Source organism: Stegodyphus dumicola, chromosome 4, assembly GCF_044657685.1.
Source record: "Stegodyphus dumicola isolate Sdum_Otavi_A_Nest chromosome 4, ASM4465768v1".
NCBI lineage: Eukaryota > Metazoa > Arthropoda > Arachnida > Araneae > Eresidae > Stegodyphus > Stegodyphus dumicola.
The window spans coordinates 153,060,192-153,085,987 of record NC_140771.1 but is presented as its reverse complement, the minus strand read 5'-3'; the positions used below and the strand labels follow the sequence as shown (position 1 = coordinate 153,085,987).

General features: G+C 30.8%; 1 protein-coding gene across 5 annotated transcripts in view; it reads right to left on the bottom strand.

Annotated features, from left to right (window-relative positions):
* woc (zinc finger protein without children) overlaps positions 1 to 25,796 on the bottom strand; it is a 257,267-nt gene that overhangs the window by 42,119 nt on the left and 189,352 nt on the right. For 3 of the 5 annotated variants that reach the window (XM_085815607.1, XM_085815608.1, XM_085815609.1), the window contains exons 15-16: positions 18,259 to 18,482; positions 14,644 to 14,863 (exon numbers count right to left, since the gene is read on the bottom strand). In XM_085815607.1, the coding sequence (XP_085671733.1) occupies positions 14,644 to 14,863; positions 18,259 to 18,482 (444 nt within the window). Of the gene's footprint in view, positions 1 to 2,300; positions 2,330 to 14,643; positions 14,864 to 18,258; positions 18,483 to 25,796 lie in introns of those variants that run through there. The other 2 variants (XM_085815610.1, XM_085815611.1) reach the window with 2 other exon arrangements.

Genomic DNA, 25,796 nt, shown 5'->3' with positions numbered 1-25,796 from the left:
GCACAGCAGTAATTGTCTCTTCTAAAGAGTTGGTTGTCTCTCCAGTGGAAAGACAAATACCAGTTATTTCAATTTTTTTCATGAAATCTCTTATAACTCCATACGTGTAAATCTTTTTCCATACATTGTGAACATCAATGGTCGAAAGAAATGTTTCCCAAGACTGAGATTTAGCATCGGCAAGCTTTAGATTGTAAACTTTTCTATATTCAAGATATTTACTTTTATAAAGTTCTCTAAGAGGTGGATTTTTACAACGCTGAAATCTACGCCTAGAGGCATTAAGCCTCTTTCTCATACAAAAAATTTCAGCAGACCACCAAGGAACATTGTGCTTAACATGATTCCTAACAGGTATGGAAATTTGAGATGCCTGGAGAAGAACAGAACTAAAATTCTCAACAAGAGTATTTAGGCGAGAACCGTCAGTACAGTCGTTTAGAATATCAATGAAACAGGTGATGCGAGAAGAACAAAATTTTCGAAAACGATCCCAATTTGCTTTCCCTGTATTGAAGATTTTAAAAGGAACATTTGAGGTGTCTCAAATAGGTAGAGAGACAAAATTCAAATTCAATCATCATGTGATCAGAAAGGGATTCTTTTTCAGACAGTTGCCAACTCGAAACATTCTGGAGAAGATCTGAACCAATAGCAGTAACATCAATATAACTAGAACCCTGAGTTGCCTGAAACGTAGGTCCATAATCTTCATTAATAACAAATAGATTGTTGGCAGAAATAAATTCACTCAGTTTATCTCCACGAGAGTCTGAATAGGGACTAAACCATAATTCAGATTTGCCATTAGAGTCCATACACCAAACCAGTCGATTAAGATTTTTGGACATAAAGACTTGACTAATTTTATGAAGGTCTAAGTCAATGTTTCTTGAGGGTTCAAAATAGTATGAAAAAAGAGTGAGCACAGTTGAGCCAACAGTAATATCCAAGGTGACCATATTATAATCCATATTTTTATAATCAAGAAATGTTGATAGATCACGTGATCGAATGATGATTGCCGCCTTTACATTGTCAGAATTAGGATCACAATAAAGTCTATAAGTGCCAGGATATCCTGGAAGAAAATTCTTGTAATAATGAGGTTCCTGAACCAAAGCACAGTCAATATCATCAGCTTCCATATTTAAAATTAGCTGTTGTGTGGCAGATTTGGATTTATGAAGATTTAACTGCACACACTTTAGAACGCATCTAGCCAATCTAGCCATAATCAATTCGAGATTGAATGCTCCTTCTCATAAATTCATGACTAGGACAGCATTCTGAAAAGGGTTTGTGATTAACATTAACTTTTTTATAGCTGTTATTTGTTTTATGATTGAAGCGGATGCAATTTATACAAGCTACAGCATTCCTATTCGAACAATCCCTTGCCTTGTGTTTTCCAGAACAGTTAAAACAGGCTGTTCGCTCACGACATTCATCAGCATGATGGTTGTACCCAAGACACTTAAAACATCTATTGATGATAATAAAATCGTCAGTTTCACATATACTCCAATTAATTTTCAACCTGGCTTGATTCAGAATACGTTTACGAACCATGGGGTGCGTTTCAATCACAACGTGCCTCGTGAACTGGAAGGTTTTTAAAGTAAATCGAACTCTACATATACTTCTGTTTTCATCAGATTCAACAACTTCGGGATTTTGTTCAAAAATTACTTTCAGAAGATCTTCATTGGGTATTTCATTTGGCACATTTTTTACAAGTAAAACAGGATTCCTCTTTTTTGGCAAGGACGTGTTTATTTCCGGAGCCTTTTCATTAATCTCGGCTTGAAGTAGATTCCGATCATTTTCTGTCAAACACTTAACCAAGACTTTATCTTTTCCAATATTTTTTAAAGTATATACACCTAACTTAGCTTCTAATGGATTAATTTTTAGTTTAATAACTTTCTTAACATCATCAGAAGAGCAGTTTTCAGAGTCTACAATTAAACAACAATTCGAAGAAATCAAGGATTTTTCATTAATCCTTGTAACATCAGATGGCGCCACCACACTAGCATAACTAGGTCTTGAAATGGCGTCTTTCAAACTTTCCTTACATGCATCCATAAATTTAACAGCTTTGATACGTTCAAAATTTTTATAAATAGAAGATTTCAACTCACCCAAAGCCTGCCTGGCCTCCTCGTGAACCTGTTGATTCATATTACATTTAGATTGAAGTGCTGATTCAATAATTTTACAGTGTTTTTCAAGAGCATCGTAAAACACGTCATCCTCCGTAGCAGCCATTGCCGTGCATACAAATGGGGCGTTCCGGGTCGATGAAATTCTCAATCATTCATTTCTTCAAAAATAATCATTATCTTGATACAAAAGGCACATTTTTCAAAACCGGAGCACAAAACAAATTATAAAAAAGCACTTTCAATAACACAGAACCAATATGCACAGAATAATAAAGACTTTTCATCACAGCACAAAACTGCCAACCAACATGGCTGCTGACATGCGCACCCTATCCTTAACTTTCCTCTTTTAAGGATGTTTGCGGACTTAATTGAATAAAAGAATTTATGGTTAAATATCTTTTACTTTTTGAAAATTACTTATATACAATTATTCTATAATTAATCTTTTAAAATTTGAATTAATTTTTTATATTTTTTTGTATTAAAAATTGTTTGAGAATAAAATAAAATTTCTCAAATGAATTAAAAACAAAAATTTTAATCAAGTTTTTCTTATACTCCAAAATAAATATTCAGAAAAAGCATATGAATGTGAAACAAAAAGTTCTACATAAATAAAGTAAAATATTACATAAGAGACTTCACTTAATAAATTTAATCAGCAAATTTTGAGTTTCCAATGCTATAGCCAGCCTATTGTAGATGAAAAATTATTATCTATAGGAAGAATAGCAAGCAAATCTGCTCAACATTCTTGTCATACACATCAGAAAACATACTACGTTCTTTTTATAGACATAACTTACTTTACAAGATTATGTCAATCCTATCAAGTTTGCCTTTGCATATAATTATATATTATACTGCATTCCAGATGTTGCTTGTTATTTGCTTAAAGTGAAATTATAGTAACTATTTTTTTTGGGGGGGGACATAAGCACAGCAATACACATGGCCCATTCCAAAAGTAAGTTTTTTTTTTTTTTTTTTTTTTTTTCAAAGGGATTTGAATCCCGAAGGACTATTAGTTTCGTTTTGGCAATTTGCGTCGGACGGATAAATGTCGGTTCACTTTTCAAACTGTTGCCATAAAATGTTAGAGTCCTGCATTATATTTGAAGAAATTAAATAATGAAAATCTGCGTAAATGTATGTATATTTCTCACATTGTCATAAAATAATGGTACATAGAGTCATCGAATTTTGAATAACGAATATGAGCATGTGGAAGACCAAATTTGAAATTTGAAATTTGTTTTATGATCGATTTCCTATTTTTTAAAACTTTGACGAATTTTTGATTAACAAACTCAAGGATTTCAAAGCGAGCAATGGCAACGTTGTGCAGAAAAAACATTTTTATCTCCAGCGCGTGAGTCTCTGTATCGGAAATTCTAAAGATATGCTCGTTTTAAAACTATTTTGCGATAATGCTGTTGCACTGGATCTTATGGTTTAAGTGCGAGAAACATGATATTTAATAAAGAAAGGTAACACACAAAATGTTAAAAAACGCCCCTTTGGACGTAATTTAAAATCTGAAACATTTCAGATTTTTTTTTTGTTATTTATTTACTTATTATTATTATTATTATTATTATTATTATTTTTTTTTTTTGTGCATGTGTGTGTGCAGTACTGATGAACTAAGAAAAATAAAAGTCAAAGCAGGAAGAAGGGAAACTTAAGTTATAGAGTTCACTCTTCTCCAGTGTAATTATGTATTTGTAGTAAACCATATTTAAGTAAAATGTGTACATTTTGCAACAAAGTCCGAAAATCCGGTTTTGCAATGAAGTTGTATTGAAAACAGCTTGAGGACACTGTTTCGTCTGAGGAAATAAAGTACCCATGGATAGAATGTAGAGGCTAAAAAGAAATAGAATACAGGATGCTTTTCAAGAATGAGAGCAATGTGGCTCATACATATGCAGGTACTTACAAGTATTTGAGTGTATGAGATGAATAGTGGATGGATACTGCGAAACTGCAAACATAATGGCACCTCTAGATGTGAGATTTTCAAGGTTTGGGTAAATTTTGTTATCTGGATAGAAATAACAATTGGGATACAAGCCAAAGCAAGAGGTTTGCTACATCGCCACCAACTGGCACTGAAAACAATGAGAACAGAAAATTCACCTACTCAGTTCATGTATTTTTAGAACTAGACACACATATATAACATTTCAAGTTTATTTTCTTGTATTTTTCATGTGCTTGTGCAGTTGTTTTGTTATTATTCAAAATATATATTTATGACAATGGATCCTAAGAAAGTAAGTAATGTGAGGAAGCAGAAAATGTCCTTAAAATTAAAACATGTAATCACTGATAAACATGAGGAAGGTATGAGTTGACCAAGCAGTATGAGTGCAATTCTTCTATGATATGTATGATACTGAAGCAGAGATGTAATAAAGGCTATAGTGCTAGCAAAGGCCATTATAACAATCTCAAAACAGCAAACTTCTGTAAATGAAAAAGAAAAAAAAAAAAAAAAAAATGGATAAGCTGCTGTTCGTGGATGAAAGAGCCACCTTAAAGGCGATAACATGATGGAGGCAACCATCTGCAACAAGGCTCAAGTTAGGTATACCAATTAACGGAGATGACTTCACACTCTACAAACAATGATTCTGAAGAGACACCGCCGGCAAGTTGTGACTGATTTGAAAAATTTTTTCATGAGACCTGGAATTCACTCTGTTGTAAGACATAATGAAGTAGTGAGCCAAACATGAAGACAGCAGGGAATTCCTCAAAATTTTTGTGGCACTAATAGAAGCCAAAGGATATATAACCCCAGTAGTTTTCAATGGTGACAAGACAGTGCTGTTCTGTAAGAGGATGATGTAAAGCAAGGAGTTATATAAGAAATAGATGAAAAGATGCCAAGCCACAAACTCATCAAAGATAGGTTAATCATTACATTGTGTGCAAATGCCGGTGGCAAATTAAAAAAAAGCCATTGCTTGCATATTATTTAAAAAAACCCACTGTATTTAAGGGCCATAAAAATTTTACATGAAAAACTCCCAGTTATATGAAGGGAAAACTTAAGAATGTGGATCATCAAGAAGTTATTTGCAAAGCAAATCAATCTGGTCTTTGATCTTGCTGTTAAAAATATCAGGAGGAAAACACCTATACCTACAAGCTTTCCTTGTATTCGACAATGCTTCTGCTCACCCATCAGGCCTTAAAAATGATATGCTTGATAAAATGACTATCCCTATCCTACAACCCACAGACCAGTAGGCAAGGTCAAATTTTTAAAAACTTCTCACCAAACACCCATTTCGCCACTGCTTTGATGTGATGGAGAGCAACATCTTCTCCATTTCTGAATCTTGAAAGGCCCATTATAATATTGCAGTGGGCCTAAGAATCTTCAGTATGGTATCATAGTTCAAGGAAGACTTTGAACTCTGTGGTGGAAAGGCCCATTATAATATTGCAGTGGGCCTAAGAATCTTTAGTATGGTATCGTGGTTCAAGGAAGACCTTGAACTCTGTGGTGGAAGAAGCTGTATTAGAAAAAGATTTTGAAGAATTCACACTTGAAGCCATACAGGAAGTGCTGGATGAAATTGTGCCCCAGAAAGATCATGGGTCTGAAGGTGGAGGAGGGAGACAAACTGAACTCCTTGAGTGATCACTGAGCTAAGAGGAACTTATGACTCAGGAGTTAAATAAAATAAAAATAAAATAGAGATATAAAAGGAGGAAATTAATAATGAGGAGGAGGTACGGGGAAAAGCAGTTTAATTCTTCAGATGAAATTAAGGACATTCTCTGAAAAATGAAGGCAGTAACAGATTTCACCAGGGGGGGGACACACAAAAAAATTACATTATGTCACGCAAAAATGCTGTTCAATGACACTTGTTAACATTCTTAAAGGAGGGGCGAAACTAGTATCATTGGAAAAGTTTCCGTAAACAAGGATATAGTGGAGCACAGAAGACAGAGGAGAATAATGAAGATACGATTAAGTACAGCACAACAGTTAAACTTTATAAAACTCTTTTATTTCCTTACATTTTCTTTTGTATGTTTCATAACTTTTTGTTAGTTTTCCATACAAGGCAGTGCATTTTTTATTATTTAAAAACATATAACAACAACAACAACAAAAGTGTTTATTTGGGGGCTGGAATGGTTTAATAGTATTTAAATGTTATTCAATGAGAATAACTGTTTCTGGATATGGATAAATTGTTTATGAACTTGGTCACAGAATGAATTAAACATTTTAAATAAAGACTCCTTCCACTGCTATGAGTGTCATTAGCAATGAAATGACTAATGAAGAAGATATACTGTAATTGCACACATGACCAATCAAAGAAAGAATTTATTCTCATTACTTTTGCGACGGGCCAAGTATTTTAGAACCTTCAATAAATTAAGTTAAATTACTTATACATTAATTTAGAACTTTAACAAGCTTACAGATCACAAAAAAATTCAGATTGAACAGAAAGCTGACAGCTTTATATTGAAGACAAAACATCATTTGAATATAATTCTAACTCTTAATAAGGTATATCACTCTTTTAATTTTTCTTTTGTTAGAAGAATTATTTTAAAATTAACATCCAATTAGACTAGCACCTAAATTTTATGCCCATACTAGCCTTCGTCTGGCTTTTAAATGTACCAGAAAAATGGCTGAAGGGAACACCAAACATTAAATTTAAAAACTGTGTAGAATTTTACTCTGCACAACAACTTCATAAAAAAAGTTATTACATATAACAAAATTACAATGAAATAAGTAATATCCTTTAATACAAATATTAATTATCCTAATAAATAAATTAACCAACTTCCCTTTGCAAAATTTTAAGAACTCAAATGGTATAAAGGAGGTTAAGAACTTTGTTTCCTAAAAAAATCACTCAAAACTTTTCAATATCTTAAAAACAGTGAAATGAACAATAAATAACATAAAAAAATACAAAAAACAAAAAATTCTGAAAAGCAAAGTATAATTAATGATATTACATCTTATATTGTCAAGAGAAAAAAATTACAATGAAATAAGCTACATCCCTTAACACAAATATTAATTATCCTAATAAAAAAATTAACCCAACTTTCCATTGAAGGAAAAAAATTATGCAAAACTTTTTAATATCTTACAAACAGTGGAATAAGCAAAAAATAACATGAAAGCAAAAACATAAAATTCTGCGCAGAATTTTACTCTGCAGAACAACTTTGTCAAAAAAAAAAAAAAAAAAAAAAAAAAAAAAGTATTATTTATATATAAAAATGACAATGAAATATGCCAATCTCTTAAAAACAGTGACATAAGAAATACGATGAAAAATTGTTGTTAAACCCATATTTCTAAAAGAATGAAACTATTCAAAATGATGCGATTTCATCAAAAATCTATCAACAACAATAAGACAGGAAAATTGTTGCCAGAATCACATTTTTAAAGATGTGAGAAGTGAGAAGTGTACTCGGAAGCTTCATTTAAAATTTTTTATAAAAATACAAAATAATATTATCATTTTTCCAAAATTCTTTTTATAAAAGCAGTCGCAAGGCTGAAAGTTTGAGTCCAAAAAACGAAGAAAAATAAACTGTACATTTTTAAAAATAAACTTTTTTAGAAAAAAATCCCGTTGAAAAGATGTTAAGCTCCCTTTGTTAAATAAATTCGTATTTAATCGATTTATTTAAACACGAAATTTATTTTAAGTTCGTAAAATAGCTAAGTGCCTAGGTTTCATGATGATGTGAAAATGGAGTGCGTAGAGTAAAATTTCGCTTTCCTAAAGCCCATTATTTGACGTGAAAATGATGCAATTTCGTCACAAAATATAAAGTAAAAAAAATTTAAATTCGAATTAATAGCTTTGAGGTGCACTGGCTCTTGTATAGATGCACCTATGTATCAAATTTCGTAGCCGTGGGTCTATTAGCTTACACGCAGCGCGAACGAAACACACACACACACAGCCAGACTCTTTCTTTTATTATATGTAGAGATGTCCAGTTTTCATCTATCATAGTTATTATTCAGCAATACATGATGTTGGAAACCTGATGGTATCAACACAGTTCAGGATAGGCCAAGTTTCTGCCACAGTTATTAAAATTAGCATAAAAGTGGCAATAGCTGGCAGAAATTTATATAAAATAACTAAAATTTTATTGCAATTCAATAAGTAGTCCAGAAAAAACACATTTTAATTACACAAATTCAACCATAATAGATACAGCATTTATTCAACTGTTGTTTGACAGCAGATTCACTACTCAAAAGTTCTCTTAGCCTCTTCCATAGCAATTCACAGAAGATCAGTTGCCCTGTTGCTTATTTAAAATCCAAATTTCTTAATTTATTGTAAATAAATATTAAGGTGAATATTTTTTGAAACTGAGCAACACTTGCAGAAAATGTCATCACAGTGCAAAACTTGTTATCAATCTTCATTTGGCAACTATTATAACAATTATCAGTGGCAACTATTATGCAGAAGCTGAAATATTTTATAAGACTTCATTGGCAAAATATATGAGGCAAAAGAGCTGATTTTGAATGAAAAGCTAAGATATTAGATATAAAAATTGAGTTTATATAATAAAAGCAATGTACTTTCTTCCCATTTATTTGAGTATATAAGTCTTGGTTACGCTGAATGAAGACATAAGATAGTACACATTACAAAGCATAAGAGTCATCCTTGAAATTAAGCAAACCCTTTCCCACAAAGTAGTTTATATCAGAAAGCCAACCTTGTTGCTGTTTTAAAACTAAAAAACTAAAAAAAAAAAAAAAAAAAAAATCAAAGCTAGACCAACATGTAGAAGTTGAAATATTTGTAAGGACTTCACTGAGGAAACACATGTAAGGAGAAGGAGTTGATTTTTATGAAAAATTATGATGTAAGACATAAAATATGAGTTTATGACTTAAAATAATGTCATGACACATTCTTCTTGCTCATTTAATAATTTAGATCCTATGTACTTTGAGTAAAGCATAAAAATTATCATATAATATTGGATTATTTCCCAACTAAAAATACTTTTAATTTTCCTTTCTTAAGATTATCATCAATAATTTATTTTCAAATTTAGGACCAACTAAAGTTTAATATGGTGGAACAGCAAAATTTGGATCATATCCAGTACAAAAATAATATGTTTTTAAAGCTGCTACAAGTGTTTTACTTCTTTAATAATCATAATGTCATTTATCTCTTTAACACTTCTTTGTCAACAGTATCATTTTGATGATTTTCAAATATTTTTAAGCAATACAGATCAATTCTAAGCAAATATCAAAATGTTCCACCTTTGGGGCATTTGTGACCCTACAGCATCTACATATTCTTTTAAACCTCATACTCTACCAGTGATGATTATTTTATGGATACCAATTGCTTCATAACAGATTAAGGTAATAAACAAAAGGCTTTAAGTTGTAAGAACCAACCAGTTTTCTTTCTCATTCATCCTATTTTATGTTTATTATCTGTTAATATTAGTTTTTATTTTATACCTGGATATCTATTCTACTTCTGCTGTCTTGGCTACATTTGCACAGTGATTTAGACCTTCTATTTATGTAATTATTTATGAAAGAAAACATATACATTCATTCAGCACCAGTATGAATAATACTAAGAATGAGGTTGTTGTGGCTATTAATCCAAACATCATTGTAATCACTTTATCATAATTTCTTTTCAGTCTGATTTCAGTTCAATACAGTACACTACCTTTTGATTATGTACATTATCCAGTATGTGCAAATGAATGCTCACCGCCAGATAATGGAGTATTTCAACTACAAAATTCGGCTATTGCCATCTGACAGAGACAGTCTCTCGCATAACATCTGGAGGTTTGTTGCCTTCATGTTCTTTCCCTCCCCAAATAGAGTTGAATTATCTAATAAATGATTAGATACTTCCATAATTTCCATATAAAAAAGTATGCCAATGCAGTGCTTATTTTAAGTACTGATGACCAGTGAACTTTTTCTGAAGTGCTTCTGGCACAGGTTGCACATACTAACAACAGATTTGCACGTAAAATTATTTTATACATAAAATATTTAAATTCAATCTATTAACCTTTATAAGTGGCTCAATAGAATTAGCAAATGTCACAAATTATATCCAGACTTTAAAAAAAAAAAAAAAAAAACTTCTCACTTAACATAAAACTAAAACTGATAAAGAAAGCCATGGTTTGAATCAATTACATTTAATTGCTTCAATACTACAGCTAATCTGATTGATGCACTTAGCCTAATGAAAATAACTGACATTTATTTTTCTATAGATTTGAGTATTTATCTACAATTTTTGTTTCTCTATTGAGTAAGTAAAGCATGCAAAGACTCACCTCTTAAAGAGTGGGATACATTCTATTTTTGAAATTAAAAATTAATTTTAAGCACACAATTTTTTAGGAGTTCCGTGATATAAATAAATAAAATTGAATACATTTATTCTTTTTCCATTATCAAACTTAACATTCTGATTACAGGAATAATTCTTTAAGTCCATACATTTTGATTAAAATATATACCACTTTCATGTACCAAAATTAATTTTAATACATTAGTAAATGTTATAAACTGATGAAATATTTTAAATACTTTCATTAAAAAAGAACACAAATGCCCCAATGTAAGATTAAAATTAGGCAAAATAGCAGAATAATACTAAGAATGAGGTTGTTGTGGCTATTAATCCAAACATCATTGTAATCACTTTATCATAATTTCTTTTCAGTCTGATTTCAGTTCAATACCTTTTGATTATGTGCATTATCCAGAATTTTTTGCTGCTGAAGAAGAGGAACCTGTGCCTGATCACCCTTGAAACCAATTGTTTTAATTAAAAACTTATGCCAAGATAAGGTTACTCAATTTTTAATACTTTTATTAATTTCTAACAACTGTGGCTATTTTCTGTCAGTAGAAATCCAGTCCTGTACGACTACATAAATTATAACTTTTAACACCAAGTATATTATTACTTGCTGTTTAAAAAATATTCCTGAGAAGCATAAAGATGACAAATATAATGTCATGGTTTGTTTATCATTCTTATTTTCTTTCGGCTTTGATGAAATAACTACTGAGATCACTAAATAAAAACTAAGATTTTTGTCTGATGTAAGCAGTTTTTTTTAAAACTTTTTTTTTAAAAAAAGGGTGGGGCTTAAAAATAATGATGTTTTTGTATTCCATAAAGCCCCTTAATTGTTATTTAATTAAAAATGGTTTAAGGAGAGCCTTCATATTCAAGTAGATTTACTTTAAAGTATCAATAAAAGTGGCAGCTTTCCAGTATGTACCTAAATCAATTCAAGCACATTTGTAGTTAAAGTACTGATTTTTAACAGTTTCTCCGCTCTTTTTGATTTCAATATGTAGATCAAAAAGTCACGATTTCTACCTAGTTTCTAAATGTGATTTTTCTATACTTTATATAAAAAAGGCAGATAAACTTACTTTAAGACTTACTGCTAAAAAACAAAGAGGTGCATGTATATATTACAAACTTAAATGATTTGATAAAAATTGCTTGATTATGATAAAACATTCGAAGACTGCTTCTTCAGGAAGGACTACAATGGAAACTAAACTGTATTTAAATTACTATGAGGAAACCATGAACAAGCCATACGCACAACTTGTTCCACTGTCAGAAACTGATTGCATGACATACTACCAGTGTTCCATCACTATGGACATTTGAACATAAAAAAAAAAAAAAAAAAAAAAAAAAAAAAAAAAAAAAAAAAAACTAACTCACAACAGATTACAAAGTGCTGCTAAAAATCCCCTTTGAAATACATTTCCATGCATCCTTTAATAAAGATGAAGGGAATGCCTGCACATGCAATTTAGTTTTTTTCCTCAAAACTTTACCTATATGAAGCTGACAAAAAGCTTACAAAGGATATGCATTATTTTAATGACAGAAATTAAAATGTTTATACTAAACAAATAGGTGGTCAAAATTGACAAAGGTCTAAGTGGCTTAAGTTGTAAAACCTTAATAAATCAATGTAAGTTTCATTCCCAATGCACAGACAGGCTGGTTGCTGAAGATTTTTCTAATGTATAACAGAAATATGGCATAGTTTCTCTTTCTATAGATCAGGGGTCTCAACCAGGAAGAAATTTCATAGAAAAGAAAAAACAATTCAAATGTTTCATTCTACACAATTTTCTATTGAGCTGGATGATTTATTATGGCAAAGCATTGCAGTTAGCATAAAGAGGAGATGCCTTTGAGGAGAGTTTTTAAAGAAAACTAGATTGTATTTTTCTAATGCACAACAAAAATTATCAAAATTTTCAAGCAATCAGTGGGTTTCATTACCAAGTATTCAGCCATTCAACAATTGGTAGGCTTCAGATGATTAACAACTCCATGACTTGTATAAAACTACAATAAACAGAAATTAATTAAGAATACTAGAACAAAAAGTTTTGAAATATCCTACAAATTCTGTATGAAGCACATAAAATGTGTATTACAGTACAAAGTTTGAAAACCAGAACACCTGAAATTTGGACCTTTGGGTCATCATTAACTTTTCTTTTTTAATGCTTTACGCTTGTAAACTTTATATTTTTCATAATAAAACAAGGAGAGTCTTGATTCTTAATTTAACTCTGGCACTGATGTCAATCTGGCAAATCATTACTAATTATTATTATTATTTTTTTACTTCCAACACAGCATGACTATCAACACATTACAGCTTGAAAAATGATTCATGCAACAATGTCTAAATACTATTTTAAAAATTTTAATATTGCAATAAAATACCAAAAAACAAGGTAACCTTTTATGCAGACATTACACTTGGTGATTAACAGACTTCAGCTAATTTTGTTCCAGAGCATGTTGAGGAGTAGAAATTTTTGGCCAAAAGATTACACTTAGTGCTATTTCAATTGAGAATAACTGGTTTGTTATTCAGTTAAGCCCAGGACCAATATGGTGGCACCAGGTGGCAGAATTTACGGAAAGCAAAATGTTTAGAATTTAGAGAAATATCAAGCAATAAAATTAAAGGTCTGGCAAAATGTTTAGAATTTAAGAACGACACTAGGATGAAAAACTTACAGAATTTAGGGAGACACTTGGCAACAAAATTTCAGTCCTGCAGAGACTACGTCAGGCTGCAAAATGTTTAAAACTGGCTCGTGAGAGGCACATTAATTGTATGTGGGAATTTCTTTATTCGAGACTCGCATACCTTAAGCATGGGAGGAAATAATTGCAAGTATAATTAATAACTAATATAATTTAGGCTCAATTTCATCAGCGTGTGATAGAAGCAAGAGAAAATTTAGTGCAACAACATGTCTTTAGTCGCTAATCTCATGATACTGTCATAGTGTGTAGTACAGCTTTATGATGATAGCTGCGAATTTGAAAGTATTCCGATATCACAAACAAAAAGCAAATTTTAAATTAAGGGAATCTGAGAAGAAATGTAGAAGATGATGTAAAAAAAGTTTTTCGTTGTGATAACAATGTCCCAATCATCAATTAACTAACAGACAGTGAAATCTGTATATTGATTTTAAATCCAGGAGCTATGGCTACCCAAAGAGAAGAAAATAGCAAAGAGGTCGTAGAGAAAGAAAAAAAAAATTCATTGACAATTTAGTGTGAATTCCTCATATGGTAACTACAGGACTTAAACGACAGATTTTGTAACTGAACAAAAGAATTACATTTATCCACAGAATTAAAGAGAAAGCATTAGCACAAAAAACAAAGCAAATTAAACAACTTATATTGAAAGAAGCATTTAATAAAGTAGACAAATAAATATCGAGCATTTTTTTTGGTAGTTGTTGTGGTTGTAAAATTTTATTTCCATAATGTCATAAATGCTTCATTATTTCATATTGTTAATTGCTATATGTCATTTTACTAAATTTAAACTGATAATCTAATATCCATAAAAATCCCAAATCCGGAATTGCCGAACTTCCGATGAGCCAGTACCTTGGACTTTGTACTGGATATAATTATGCATGTAGGCATATGAAGCCAAAAAAGACAGTGCAAATTTATTTACATATGTGTTAATGAGTTAAGGTATAAGCATTTTCAATAAAAAGGGACGTCAGTGACAGAAGTCTTGAATGAAACAAATTCGCTTTTATCTTCTGATCTAGTATACTTTAAAATAAAAAGATAAATGTTCATCAGTATATGACTGTCAGCAGAATAAGGAAGGACAGGAATTAAAGTTTATAAAGACCCATCCCAACAAAAAAGTATTTGGTGGGATGAATATAAAATATGCTTTATATCGTTAGAACAGAGAAAATACAGACCAGAGGCTAAAATAATACCTAAAAGTATAATGAAAATAAAAATTTTAAATTTTCTTTCAGAAAAATCTTTTTATTCTAAACTACAAGTAAATTTAAACAAAACAAAATTACCCAAGCACAAATAATAAATGCTTCCAGAACAGTATCTGTCACCACTGGGCTTCCGAACTTCTTTGACAAACAAACTCAATGAATAATTTAATTCGTCTGGTGGAAGCTGTAAAAGATCTGTTTTAAAAAGCTTGAATTTCCTTGAAGACTGCGATCCTTTCTCCATTTGCATATTTTTCTCAAGCACCCACTGTTTCCACGCATTTACTCCAAAAGTATGCTATAAAAAGTGTTTTGAATGAGATAATAAAAAAAAAACTAACATAAAAAATTCTGTTCTACATGAAGGGTATGTGTGTGTTTGTATATATATATAAGCTTGGAATGCATAATGAGACAGAATAAGGCCTCGGTTTTAAAATACAAAAGACACTGCCAGAATACTTAGGTTAATACAGCATTGATAATTTCCAAAAAATAAACTTAACACGTATTTTTCAGAAAGAGTTCTGCAAAAAAATGGAAATAGTCAATAGTATTTACACTAAAAGTATTATAGCAATTATATTAATTTTGGATTCAAAAAGCGTGAGAGCTGTATTGTAAATGACCAGGAGTATTTTCTATATGCAGATGCATTAATGTAATTTACAAAGAAACTACAAAATAAATATTACTGCTAGTAATGTACTTCACTTAGCAACCGAGTACTTAAATTTACTTCATAAGTTAAGAAATATTTAGAAGTCACTGCAAAAGCAAATCCATTATTATTAAAGAAACAAAGGAAAATAATGCAATTCAGAGAAGTTTTATAGTATAAAAGAAGGATAAATATTAAGAAACACCAAAGAAATTAACAATTAAAAAAAGAGAAGGAAATTGACAATAACACAGTTCTCACACTATTTTTAACAGCACTTGCATGATATTCTAAGAATGCTTCCATTAAAGTGTCCTTTAAAGTACAAGAACAAAAATACTCAATTTTAATATTTTTAAAAATAAGGACAGAAACTACATAAAAAAGTTTTGCCCACATCAGTGCCTTATTACAGCCTCAGAGACAAATGTAAAAAGAAAAAAGTGTTTATCAAAGCTAAGATCAATACATGATAAAGAAAATTACTTACCAGTTAGTCGTTCTTTATTACAAAAACTTGGTTAGTCATCTAAGAAATAGCCATCCATTATAGAATAGCTACATTATGAACATGAGAATTTAAAAATAAATAAATAAATAAAAAGCCATTTTTAAGCCAGAAATGCACTTATCTTTTTAATGTATTTACTAAAAATTTATTCCTTTTCGTAGATTCAATGCAAGATTTTTTTGAAGGGCAGGCTAGTGAAATGGAAAGCAATATCTTGTAAGAATAACGCTTGAAACTTTTTTTAAATTTCTAATACCTATTGTAAATGGACTCGTACAAATACGTATTTTTAGACTACGACATTATTAATAAATGAACATATTCTCATAAAAATGAACAAAATTGACATCTGTATATTACTCAGCACTAAATCTTTTCATCTATCTATATAAAAGTTGCTAAAATAAGAGAGGAACCAACTTTAAGTAGCTGATTTTCTATTTCTAGATAATTTATAATTCTATCACTTTGACTTTATAAATGAAATTTAACATTTAAATATAGGATTCACATTTAGTTATGGTACTGTCATGGTTTTAGGAACTTTAGATACACAGTAGACTAATAAATGACAACAAACAACAATTTAAAGTCATTGAACAATATTTATTAAGCATCACTAGATACAATAATAACAATGTCATTCAATATAATGGCTGAGATTTTGTAACAGTTACATGTCTTATTAAAAAGAGCCCAGAATTTTTTCCATATTTCAAATATCTTTTTTATGAAAAGGTCTTTGATTCTTTGACCAGTGCTTATAATCAGCATAATACTTTTCATTAATATATTCTTCTCTCTTCAACTTTAAACTGCATGGTGATGCTTCCTTTCTTATGTGAACTTTTACAATTACCTTAGGTAATTTTTTTCAAATAGCCCCAAGTTATAATTAATGGATTATTTTCCAATATAAAAAAAGGTAAAAGAAAAAAGGGGATTCTTAAAGTTTAAATATACACAAGTCTTTTAAATATGCAGCTTGAAGAAAGCACCAGAAGTTCAAGCATACAGATTCAAAAATAACACATTAACTGAAATATAGTATCTGAGGCTGTATTAAGTCAGCTTTTTTTTTTTTTCCTCCACACTGTGGGACAAAACAAATTTTACCAGAAAAATTCACAACTTGTACAACATTATAGCACGACACAATAAAGACAGTATATAATTACCATGAATCAAAGACACTATTTTTACATTTAAAGTTTTTATAATTTTTAGTTCACTAAAAAAAATTAACTAAAATTTTATATTATTGTCAAGGACATAAAATTTCACATTTTTAAACATTAATAAACACATACAAACTTAGAATATTTTTTTCATATTTATTCCACTCTTTTATTACATAACTGCTCCATTCAAATGAATGTTTCACTTTAAGTCAATTAAAAACAGGATTACTAACCACATCACACTTGATTAACACTGTTATCAATTAGAGACATTTTTTATGAAAAATACTTAGGTAAGATTATTTACAATTCTATAAGAATATATTAAAAAAAAAAAGGGGGAAGAAGAAGATAAAGAATTATACCTCAAACTTGATTTTTTAAGAGTATGAGAATATAATCCCTTTATCCAAACTGCAAAATCTTGCACTAAATTATATGTATACTAAAAAACATTTAAAGCTGAATAATCTGCTTGGTATACTAACGTAATTTTACTCAAAAAAAAAAAAAAAAAAAAAAAACAAGTAAATTAATCTGATTCCCATACATGCTTAAAAAGTGATATTTGCAACACTATATATTTCTATTTGTACAAATTTACAACATTTAATTTACATATTTATAATAAAAAACTAAAAAAGTCCTGAAACTATCTCGGATAACTGAATAGATTCAATGAGTTGAAGTAATAATTAAGTTTACAAATGTCTTATAATGGGACAGTTTACAAAATTGCAATATTTATACTAATTAACATACTCCAACACTCATTTCACACAGTGTCCACAAAATATGGAATTATTGTATAATCCAATTGCTATTTTCTCCAATGACATGAATGTTCACATACTAAAGTAGTCTTTTTTAAATAAAAAAGCACCTATACATTATCAATAGATATGCTCCAATTGAACACTTTATAACAGTGTTTTTCAATATATATAAATCCTTCACTGCACGAACAAACATTGTTCTGATAACAAAGTCTTAGAAAATACTATGCTTCTGCATATTTATAAAGTGAAAAAAATCAAATTAAATGGTTATTTAAAGATGAAATACAGCTGAATGTTAACACAACACACTACATTGTTATCTAAAAAATGGGATACACTCAAATCAGATTCCATAGAGGACTAACTGTTGTAATTTTCCCTTAGTAATGGGAATAATTTAAATCAACATTAGCTCTCACTTTTTTAATGCATTGTTTTATACAGCAGATAAGATTTTAATGATTATTCGGTATCAAAATACCACTTAGAACAAATAAGCATTCTTCAGAGGACTTTTCAATGATTAAAACTAGTTCAAATATAGAGTAAATATTAAGGAACCTTTAAACGTGCATATGTTTCTGGATGATCATTCTGGCACGTTGTGTTCTGGTCCTCATTTAAAGCAGAAGCAGCATTTGACTCAACTTCCTCCACAGGAATTTCATCAACTTTTGCCTTTTTTCGCCCTTTTCTACCATGTGATCCAGCACTTCTTTTACTGTGATGACTTTTGTTATCTTTGAATGCATATTCATCTTCTACTTCGGATTCCGCATTTGGAACTAAAATCAAAAGTTTTACAACATTTATTTAATTTTTGAACTAGCAAAGACTGTTTTATGCTGGAATAAAAATAATTCTGTCAAATCAACAGTCCAGGAATTATTTATATTCATGTGACTAAGAGAATTTCATTAAAAGTTATTTGTTTCTAGAAAATAACTATAAACATTACTTTTATTAAGTAATGCAAAATGCAACAAAATTATAAATCACATAACACATGATAGAGAAAAAATCCTTTTTCTGGCATAAAGTGAAATAAAACAACTGCCACCTTTAAGTTCACTTGTGCTTAATTTCCAAGAAAATACACATTCAGTGTCGAAAAGAGAGGAAAAAAAGATGAAAATTTACATCTGAGCATTTAAAAAAAAAGGGGGGGGGGAGAGAGAGAAGAAAGAAAGAAGAGCAAGTTAGCAAGTTTACTGAACTGTAATGTTAAAAATTTATCCCCGTTTCAATTATACTTGTTCACCTGGAAATTTATATGTTTTTTTTTTTTTCCCAGATTGAAGTACTCTTTTTTGTAGTTATTTTGTTACTGCTGTTAAGGAATGACCTTGAATGAAGCAAATGTGTTTCTAAATTCATTGAACTGGACTCTGTTAGCAATACATAATCTAGCATGTGCTGTGACACAATTTCTTTCTTCAGGGCAACACTAAAAATGCAGAATCCAAAAGTTTCTTTTCTTCATATTATACTCTTTTATTTATTTATTTTTAAAAGGAAAGATGCAAACTGCTTTCAAAATTTGTGCTGTATGAGGGCAGACTGATATTTCTGAAAACACAGCTTGTAGGTGATTCAAAAAGTTCAAGTGTGAAAATTTGAGCCTCGAATATAGTTCACACTTTGGAGGATAATTGTATGTTATACAGTTCAGAAGCTATCAAACAGACTAAATATTCCAAAAGGTACAGTATGTGATTATTTGAAGAAAACTCGATATGTAACCCCACTACAATGTATGGGTACATTATAACATAACAGAACATGCTTGTTCAAATTTCGGCATATGATTCTTTGTTGAAATGACTCCTTTCTTTTAGATGAAAAATAGAAACTTGAGCCAAATGAACCTCCTATAGTAACATCAAAAGATGATGGGCATCCCCAAAAGTAATGTCTTGTATATGATAGGACTACAAAGGAATTGTACATTATGGATTCTTGCCACTAATTCAGAGATCTAATTACATATATATATATATATAAAATATTCTAAATGGCATTTTTAAAGGCCAGAATCAAATTAAAGTGAATACGGTCAAATACCGAAAATTCGCTGACCTGAAATCCGCGTCGCCTCTCAGAATATAAACATTCAGTTTATAGGTTCCGGAAACCGCAACATTGAGTACGAAATATCGAAGAAAAAAATACTTACCGAATGAGTCAAAACGGAAATACCAAATTATTGATATAAAAAAAAAAAAAAAAAAAAAAAAAAAAAAAAAAAAAAAAAGTTTTCTTTCCTCTAATCTGCATCACGGTAAAAAAGCAGACGATTCACTCAACTCTTTGTTCAAGTTCATGATTCATGCTGTTGTATTTTCTGAGCTTTGTTATTTCATTTCACGAGATTGTTTAGTGCTGCCTTTTTTTTAATCCAGATATTTTGTGGATAAATTAAGAATATTTTTAGTTTCAGGTCCTTTTAATACAATGACAGATAAGAAATGCACTCGTGATTTTACTGCTTGCAACATTGAAAAACATAAACACGCTGCATTGACGGTATTGCAAAAAGTGCAAATTCTGAAAAAAATTTGCACTTTTTTTTTTAACAGAATGGTATGGAATTGCGATACGATTGTGTATGATAAACGGAAAAATAAAGAAAAGCCATTGAAATTTTACAGCAACAGTGATTCTAAAACAATTATCACATACGATATTTGTTGCTGGAAAAAACGTTTGCAGCAACAGTTCTGAGAAATGCCCTTTGGCGAAATAGGGTCACCATCTTCACTTGGTAAACTGGCTGAAAGCCAAACAAGAATCAGTTATCGCTCAGATTGGCGAAAGTGACGTTTCCTTTTAAGTGACATTCGCTTTTTCGTGTTGTTTTGTATCGCTCACACGCTTTTCGTTTTAAACTTTATTGTTAGTAATGGAAGATAATAGAAAGGTGATTGCTATCAAGTTAATCACTTTCATCTCCACTCTGGCACTTCAAGTAACAGATAAACACACTTCTGGTTATAGTAATCAATTACATCAGTAATAGCCAAATTCTGCATACACTAAAAATAGTTTAAAATGTGTGCTGAATAAATCTATTTATCAGACATTATTTATGTGCATTTTCTGTTGTCTGCATTGCAATGAAAATTTGATGGCTCACTGGAAAATTTGTGACCTGGTGACCACCTTCTGACCTTGACTAACTTTATGGCTCATAATTACTGTTCTGTCCATTCAAACAAACAGACAAAAAAAAAGGGGGGGGTAGATCTTTTATGACAAAAGTCTATATGGCTGATATTTACATCTTCATAGCCAGCAGATACTATTCAGCAAAATGAAGATCAAATAAAGCATATGAATACATGAGCAATCAAACATGTGCGAGTTGTTTACTGTCCAATAGAACACTCGGTAATACACCTAAAACACACTAATTATACCAACTCTAGAAATTAGGTGGTGCACATCACGAGTTTGTTTTATGTGATTACGGCAGAGCCTCGAGAGATACCTGCCTAACAGGAGGGATCCCTTTGTAGAAGATTTTTTAAAACTGGCTTGTATTCCAGTTACAAACGGGGCAAACCAAGGAAACGTCATGTAGCCAGCCCGTTCACGGCATTCTAACCTGAGATAGAACTACCAGTGTTCAACGACACTTTGGCCACTAGTAGTACTTAATTGGAAAGTGCAATTCATTATGTAAACAGAAATGGTGATAATCAGTTGTGCACTGTTTTAAGTAATCAAATGTTATAAATGCACAGCTTTTTAAAAATTTTTTCATCATGCATAATAATAAATCCATAAATTTCCAATGTTTCAATATGTAGCATTTACAATAAAAGTATAGTTTCTAATGTATTTATGCTCCAAAAAAATTTCATTAATAACATGAAAATAATAGAAAATTTAATGAGTATACTCATTATTACATAAGCTATGCTTTTCTTTTTTTATGCATCTTATATGCTGTTTAAAATGTGTCACTGATTATGCAATTAACAATAAGTAATTAGGAGAACAGCCGCGCATATACAATCGGATTTAAAAAAATTATTCAACTTAAATTTAAGAAATAAAATTCTATTATATAACAGTGATAATACACGATCAGCATGAAATACGACAAATTTGGCGACGAACAATTTGTAAACAAATCCGAACTGCAAGAACGTCGTAAAATACTGTCATGTCTGAAATTTCCACAGTTATATATTTAATGAATACATACACATTTAAAAAATGACTCAGGCAGTTGTATTACAACAAAACAGCAATAATTAAATCGGCCTATATTTCCACCGTCCATGACTTCACAGTGAGAGCCATCGCCATACTGAAAGTTACCCGTGATCCTTCAGAAGCAGAACTTTCGTCTGATTGGTTGAACATTCGAGAAACCCATCTCCAGCCGGAACATTTTCGGACAAGTTTTAAAATGTTGCTCGTAGCCAGGACATGTTCCTCCTAGCTAGACGAAACATTTCTCGGAAGCCTCCCGCTTAAAGCAGTGCTACTAGAATCTCGTTTCTAGGAATTGTCTCGGGTAAGCGCGCGCGTTCCTAGAAGTTTTTAACACCGGAAATCTTTGCATGAGGCGAAATTGGCAAAACTCGATGCTGTGTACATATAATACAATGAATAATATAATCAATTTATATATGTAATAATAATTTAATGCATGTAATAAATTATTGCAATAATGTATATAATAATTTAATTAAATGTATCTAACACGCCTTATTCATTTTGCACTTTTAGTCTGAATATTATCCTTTATCTTTTCTGTCCCGAAATCCACAAAATCCTAAAATCCGCACAACCTCTGGTCCCAAGCTTTGCGGATTTCTGGAATTTTACTGTAGTACCAACCAATCATAGAGGTATCTTCCATCATGAAAACGCTCAATCTCACATTTTGATGCAGGCCAGATTTGTTAAGCTTTCAAAGTAAAAAATTAAATGGCAAATAATTTGAATTACTACTGTGTCATGTTATGTTTAAAGCATAAGAGCCATCAGAATAGCCCAAAAGGCGAATGCAAACAAGTGCCCTTTCAATTTCGAAAGAATATAAAGTCTGGTTGATTCCTGTACAGATTTTATTGAAGATGAAGCAAAGCTCCTCACATATACTTGTAGCAGGTTAATTGCAACCTTTCCACGTAAAAGTGAACATCAGCATTCGAAATGACGTCCATCATCAAGAAAAGGAGTTAGTTTATGTGCCATTCCCTGGACAATTCTGGCAACTACTTGCATGTCATCACATTTTTTCTGTGTGGAGCTCTAGCTTACATTATGATTCTTTGGCAATCCTAAGCAGAGATCACCATTTAATTTAATACTGTGTATGTCAAAATTCTGAGGATCAAGAGGAGGACTACGTCTGCCCTGGATTGAAAATGATTTCCACTCTGGTTCAAAATAATTAAACCATATCTGTTCAACAACGATTATTTGAGACAGAAATCTTTCACCTTCATAAAAAAAATCTCTGTTTCAACTACAATGCATCAAGAGCGATGGAACCAATAAGATTTCAAAGAAGTCACAAACTTTTCTTTTCTACAAAGCTTCTTGCAAAATATGACAAACTGATGATAATCAAATTGTTGCACCTTGTAAAACTAATACTGTATTTTTCTGGTTGTTTGTTAGTGCTTTCCTTCCTTTGTAGCCCATCATAACTGTAAGCTTCTTTCATCTGTTGTTTTGACTTTTCTGATATTCAGAACATGAAAGCGTGATACATCCATGAAAGCCAGTAATCCTACAGAAAAGACTACTATTACCTGATAACCACCTATTTCATATATTGCACTGTTAAATTTTGTTGGAGGTTTACAACCTAAGCTTTCAGTTTTTAAACACAACCTTTTTTATAGTCACATTACCTCATAAACCTGGAGACTATTAAAAAAAATTTTTTTTTTTTTAAAGAACTCAGATGGATACTTTCTCTTCTACCCCAACCCTTAAAATATATATGATCTGTCCCTCCATTAAAGATTGCGAAGAATCAATACACAAATTCTTATAAAGAAAGCAAAGAGCATCCATCAGAATCGATTGAAGATCCATGGCTGTGGCATTAAATCAAGACAACAAGCTGAGAATAATAGAATATTAAGCAGACTAAGACTGCAAGACATAATATATAAATACTACACAAGAAAAAATAAAAAATATGATTGGGAAATACAGAAAAATATTATACGTTGCATATAAACAACAAAATTCTCTATTTATCAATTACTATGAAACATTTGTAGACTGTCAGATATTGAGTAATTTTACATATCCTTCTTCTAATGTAGTTTCTTGGGATCAGGAGTTGATATTCGTGAAGCAAAGAACTTTCTCTATTTACCATCTGTAAAGACTTTAGAGCAATATTGGTAACAATGCAATCTCACATACTTTAATATAAAGTATCCTCTGGCTGCTCATCCTGTGATTTCCACGAGCAACTCAAATGTAGCAAAATCTGCTTATCCCGCGGGCATGTGTTTTTTCCCCCTTTATTGAGGAGCGCATCCCGTTTTCCCCCTGTTTAACCACTGAAATAAATTATATATAGTATCAGACGTTTAGTTTATGCTTTGCCAACAGATATCATTAATTGTCCACTAAACTGCGGCATTTGAAGGCACCACTCAAACATTACCGCTCAAACTCCACTTTTTGTCATTTTTTTAACAGAAATGGCTGCTAGAAAACATTGAGTGATTATCTTAATTATTTAATTATTAATTAGATTTATTGAATCTAGTGCAAAGACTGTGAAGTTGGACTTTGCCATGAACCCTGTTTTGAACTCTATCATACTAAACTGCATTTCTAAGATATTTTTTCCTCAGTCATATTTTCTTAAATTTTATATATTTTACTTTTTTATATTATGCAATGAATAGAAATTAACTGTAACTTAACTGAAATTTATTAAAAAAATTTTTTTGATGTTTTTTTAAATTCGTTTCTCTGGCAACTTAATTTCTCATGATAAAAATCTATATAAAAAAATATTTTCTAGAAAGAAAAAATGCATTTTTTGAGCAGTCAGAGGGTTAAATTAGCCAAAATATTGGGAAAATACCCATAACTAGAAAAAATTTATTCAAATATCTATCTAAAATACATTTCACGAATTTGAGTGTGAATGTTTCTTTGCATGACTATCTTCCCATTTATTCTGCTACACATGCTTCATGAAACTTCCTTTTCATTATTCTAATTAAAGTTTTCGTGACAAACTCAGTACTGGAGGTATAAACTTCATTCCGACTGTATCACACATTTTGCTGGTCTCCTATTGTGCATTTTTTAAATAGCCTTCATGTACTAGCACTATGGTGTGTTGATAATATATCTCAAATTTTGCTGAAACAGTCTTATAATTACATACAGCTTTTAACCTGCACAGGAGAAAACTCAAGGTATGCTAGATCCTAAATTTGTTTAAATCCATCAAATAACAGGGAAAAAGGTAAGAAGCTTTTACTTAACATTAAAAAGTCTTAAGTAAAACAAAACTTAAAATTTGCATTTAATGAAGAACAAATTTAAGAATACAGTTTTTAAAAATACACCTACACTTATTGAAATGATGCAAATGAAATTTAGTAAATAAGGTGAATAATTAAACCCTAGGCTCTTGAATTCCATTTTCCTAACATATCTAAGTGACAGATGAAATTTCAATTAACACTCAACAGTTAATAATCAAAATCATGACTAAAGAGTCTAGTCACTAACTTTCTCAGTTGGCAGACAACTGGATTTGTTCATGTATATGCATCTAACTGAATTTTGTAAGATGCAACTCTGACTCAGGGTGGAGATTATGCTTTCTGAAAAAGTGGATATTGACAGTCTTCTGACTTAAGAATTTGAACCCGTTCTGAATTGACCAGCTAATGATCCTGTTAACTGCGATCTGTAGTTGTCTCTCGACATATCTCATATCTGCCCCTTGGCAACTTATCATCAACATACAAAGTAACTGCAGCAGCAGCGCCAAACAGGCGATACAAACTCAAAAACTCTACAGAAAACTGCCAATTGGCGAAAGACAGTAAATCTGTATGGCAACCCTACGGGCTGATGAGAAGAGA